General features: G+C 48.8%; 1 protein-coding gene across 1 annotated transcript in view; it reads right to left on the bottom strand.

Annotated features, from left to right (window-relative positions):
• The window catches only part of LOC138863215 (nephrin-like), a 70,884-nt gene that overhangs the window by 47,758 nt on the left and 18,126 nt on the right, over window positions 1-5,000 (bottom strand). The window contains exons 5-7 of the mRNA XM_070127385.1: window positions 3,167-3,352; window positions 995-1,135; window positions 1-230 (exon numbers count right to left, since the gene is read on the bottom strand). The exon at window positions 1-230 is cut by the window's left edge and continues 103 nt beyond it. Coding sequence (XP_069983486.1) covers window positions 1-230; window positions 995-1,135; window positions 3,167-3,352 — 557 coding nt within the window. The remainder of the gene's footprint in view (window positions 231-994; window positions 1,136-3,166; window positions 3,353-5,000) is intronic.

Genomic DNA, 5,000 nt, shown 5'->3' with positions numbered 1-5,000 from the left:
GTCCTGCGTCACCGTGATCACGCCTTCGTCCCTGCTCTCCGCCGCCTTCGTCCTGCCGACTCTCCTCTTGCTCGACGCCTGCACGGTCTTGAGGGGCCGCCCGTGCCTGTACCACACCACCCGCGGGCGTGGGTTGCCTCCGATGACCTCGCAGGAGAGAGTTCGCTCATCCCCGAGGACTAGGATCTCGCCGGTCGTGTAGCCGCTGATCGTAGGAGGCGAAGGCGCGTCTGGGGGGGAGAGAGGGAGGGGGGTTAGGTGTAGTATGTTTGTTTTTTTGCTCTGTCTAGGTCTTGTTTTTTTTGTAATTTATATGGTTTGTTCTCCCTCTCTCTCTCTATCTCGTTCTCTTTCTTTTTCTGTCTGTCTGTCTCTCTCTCTCTTTCTCTTTCTCTTGCTCTCGCTCTTTCTCTCTCTCTCTCTCTCTCTCTCTCTCTCTCTCTCTCTCTCTCTCTCTCTCTCTCTCTCTCTCTCTCTCTCTCTCTCCTCTCCCCCTCCCTCCTCCCTGTCCCCTCCTCCCTCCCTCTCCCCTTCCCTTCCCTCCTCTCCCCTCTTCCCCTCCCTCTCTCTCTCTCCCTTCCCTCTCCCTGTCCCCCCTGCCTCCCCTCCCTCCCTCCCCTCCCCTCCCCTCTCACCTCTCCCTTCCCTCCCACCTTCCTCCCTCCCACCCTCTCCCCCTCTCTCCTCCCCCTCCCCTCTCCCTCTCTCCCACCCTCCCTCACACTCACGCAGGACATCGAGGACGACCGAAACCACCAGGTTGGCAGGCGAGTGTTCGAGTGTTCCCTCCCTCTCCCCCACCTTCTTTCCTCCCTCCCTCTCCCCCATCCCTCCCTCCCTCTCCCCCTCGCCCAGACTCACGCAGGACATCGAGGACGACCGAAACCACCAGGTTGGCAGGCGAGTGTTCGAGGGCGGGGTGCTCCCTCTCCCCTTCCCTCCCTCCCCCCCCCCCCTCCTCTCCACCCCCTCCCCCTCCCACGCCCAGACTCACGCAGGACATCGAGGACGACCGAAACCACCAGGTTGGCAGGCGAGTGTTCGAGGGCGGGGTGGAGGGCCCGACAAGAGAACTGCCGGCCGTCGTCGTCTCGCGAAGAACGGATCACCAGGCGGCTCTTGACATTCCATCGACCTTCCTCCCCCCCCCCTCTCTCGCTCGCTCTAGCTCTCTCTCTCTCTCTCTCTCTTCTCACTCTCTCTCCCTCGTTCTCTAGGTCTCTAACTTTTTTTTTCTCTCTCTCTCTCGTTCTCTAGCTCTCTAGCACTCCCCCCCTTCCCTCTCTCCCTCCCCTCCCTCTCTTCCTCCCTCCCTTCTCCCTCCCTCTCCCCCTCCCTCCCTCTCTCCCTTTCCCACCCTCCCTGTCCCCTCTCCCTCCCTCCTTCCCCCTCCTCCTCCCTCCAACCCTCTCCCCCCCCTCCCCTCTCCACCTCCCCCCTCCCCACGCCCAGACTCACGCAAGACATCGAGGACGACCGAAACCACCAGGTTGGCGGGCGAGTGTTCAGTGTTCCCTCCCTCTCCCCCCACCTTCCTTCCTCCTTCCCTCTCCCTTCCCTCCCTCCCTCCCCCTCCCTCCCTTCCTCCCACCCTCCTCCCATCCCCCTCCCACGCCCAGACTCACGCAGGACATCGAGGACGACCGAAACCACCAGGTTGGCGGGCGAGTGTTCGAGGGCGGGGTGGAGGGCCCGACAAGAGAACTGCCGGCCGTCGTCGTCTCGCGAAGGACGGATCACCAGGCGGCTCTTGACATTCCATCTCCCTCCCTTTCCCCCTCCCCCTCCCCTCCCTCCCTCCCTCTCCCCCTCTCCCACCCTCCTCCTTCCTTCCCTCCTTCCCTCCCTCTCCCTGTCCCCTTCCCCCACCCTCCCACCTCCCTCCCACTCCCTCTCCCCCACCTTCCTCCTCCCCTCCCTCTTCCCCTCCCACTCCACCTCTCCCCCTTCCTGTCCCCCACCTTCCTTCCTCCTTCCCCTCTCCCTCACCCTCCCTCCTCCCCTCTCCCCCTCGCCCAGACTCACGCAAGACATCGAGGACGACCGAACCACCAGGTTGGCAGGCGAGTGTTCGAGTGTTCCCTCCCTCTCCCCCACCTTCCTTCCTCCCTCCCACTTCCCTCCCTCCCCCCACCTTCCCTCCCTCCCCTCTCCCTCCCTCCTTCCCTCTCCCCACCTTCCCCCCCATCCCCTCCCACCCTCTCCCTCCCCCTCCCCCTCCTCCCTCGCCCCAGACTCACGCAAGACATCGAGGACGACCGAAACCACCAGGTTGGCAGGCGAGTGTTCGAGGGCGAACGCTCCCTCTCCCCTGTCCCCCTCTCTCCCTCCCTCCCCTTTCCCTTCCCTCTCCCCCCTCCCCTCCCTTCCCTCTCCCACCCCCTCTCCCCCTCTCCCTCCCACCCTCCCTCCCTCTCCCCCTCCATCCCACGCCCAAACTCACGCAAGACATCGAGGACGACCGAAACCACCAGGTTGGCAGGCGAGTGTTCGAGTGTTCCCTCCCCTCTCCCCACCCTCCTTCCTTCCCCTCCCTCCCCTTCCCCCTCCCTCCCTCCCACCCTCTCCCCCTCCCTCCCTTCCCTCCCCCTCCCCATTCTCCCTCCCTGTCCCTCCCTCCCCCTCTCGCTCCCTCCCTCCCACCCCCCCTCCCACGCCCAGACTCACGCAAGACATCGAGGACGACCGAAACCACCAGGTTGGCGGGCGAGTGTTCGAGGGCGGGGTGGAGGGCCCGACAAGAGAACTGCCGGCCGTCGTCGTCTCGCGTAGGACGGATCACCAGGCGGCTCTTGACATTCCATCGACCTTCCTCCTCCCCCTCTCTCTCGCTCGCTCTAGCTCTTTCTCACTCTCTCTCCCTCGTTCTCTAGGTCTCTAACTTTTTTTTTCTCTCTCTCTCTCGTTCTCTAGCTCTCTAGCACTCCCCTCTCCCCCCCCTCTCATCCCCTCCCTTCCTTCCTCCCTCCCTCTCCACCCTCCCCCCCTCCCTCGCACCCTCCCTCCCTCCCTCTCCCCCTCTCCCAGACTCACGCAGGACATCGAGGACGACCGAAACCACCAGGTTGGCGGGCGAGTGTTCGAGTGTTCCCTCCCTCTCCCCCATCCCTCCCCCTTCCCACCCTCCCTCTCCCTCCCCCTCCCTCTCCCCCTCCCCCAGACTCACGCAGGACATCGAGGACGACCGAAACCACCAGGTTGGCGGGCGAGTGTTCGAGGGCGGGGTGGAGGGCCCGACAAGAGAACTGCCGGCCGTCGTCGTCTCGCGTAGGACGGATCACCAGGCGGCTCTTGACATTCCATCGACCTTCCTCCTCCCCCCCCGATGCCAGCACCTCCTCCTTGTGTAAGGCTGTGGGGGCGGAGCGATGAGAAGGAGGGAAATAAAGGTGGGTTTTATTTTGATTAGCGTTATTATTGTTGTAATTAGCATTATCATCACTATTATTATTTTAGTATTTCATTTATCATTATTATCATTATTGTTTTTGTATTAGTTGTAGTAGTACTATTATTATCATTATTATGATTATTATTATTGTTATTATTATTTTCATTTTCATTATTATTAGTAGTAGTAGTACTATCATTATTTTCAGTATTATTATTATCATTATCATTATTATTATTATTATTATTGTTATTATTATTATTATCATATTTTTTATAATTATCATCATTGATATTGTTATTATTAATATTATTATTATTATTATCGTTGCTACTATCATGCTATTGTTATTATTATTCTGCTAATTATTATCATTATTAATGTTATTATCATTATTATTATCATTATTATCATTATCTTTATTATTATATTTTTATTGTTATTATTATTATTATTATTATTATTATTATTATTATTATTATTGTTATTATTATTATTATTATCATTGTTATTATTATTATGATCATTATTATTATTGCTATTATTATTATCATTATTATTAATTTTATAGTTATTATTATTATCATTATCATTATCATAATCATTATTATTATTATTATTATTATCATAATTACTATAATTATGACAATTATGATTATCTTTCATTATTATCATTACTATCATTATCATTATCCTTCTTATTATTATCACCATTATCATCATTACTATTACTTTATTATTGGTTTTTATCTAATCTATCTATCCATTATTAGCTAATGAAGAAAGAAAGGCACAGTAAAGCATAATAGAAAAGGATTGAAAACTGAAGTGAATGAATGACAAGAGAGGTCACTGAAATACGTTAATATGTAAGACATGAAAAAATGCATCTTGTTTTAAGAAATGAAACTGTACATTCTGTAAATGATTCATGGGACAATTCCATATTCAAAATGTACATGGAATCAAGTGAGGTTTTTGGAGTATATTTCCACAATGATCTGAGTTTAAAGTAAATATTGAAGTACTCTGGGATCATATCTGACTGAGACTTCATATAAAATTGATATCATTTGATTAACAGGGTCTAGCACTACCGATTAACTATTTTATAATTTTATTAACATTTGATTAACAGGGTCTAATACTACTGATAACTAACCAACTGTAGTCAAATAACACATCCGGGAACTAGCATACCTCATCTAACGAAACCCATATAAATATAAATATAAATCTAATATAAATATAAATATAAATCTAATATAAATATAAATATAATATAAATATAAATATAATATGAATATAAATATAAATATAAATATAAATATAAATATAATATAAATATAAATATAATATAAATATAAATATAATATAAATATAAATATAAATATAATATAAATATAAATATAGATATAAATATAATATAAATATAAATATAAATATAATATAAATATAAATATAATATAAATATAAATATGATATAAATATAAATATAATATAAATATAAATATAAATATAATATAAATATAAATATAAATATAAATATGATATAAATATAAATATAAATATAATATGAATATAAATATAAATATAAATATAAATATAA

Source organism: Penaeus vannamei, chromosome 11 (genome assembly GCF_042767895.1).
Source record: "Penaeus vannamei isolate JL-2024 chromosome 11, ASM4276789v1, whole genome shotgun sequence".
Classification (NCBI taxonomy): domain Eukaryota; kingdom Metazoa; phylum Arthropoda; class Malacostraca; order Decapoda; family Penaeidae; genus Penaeus; species Penaeus vannamei.
This window is presented reverse-complemented; position numbering and strand designations above follow the sequence as displayed.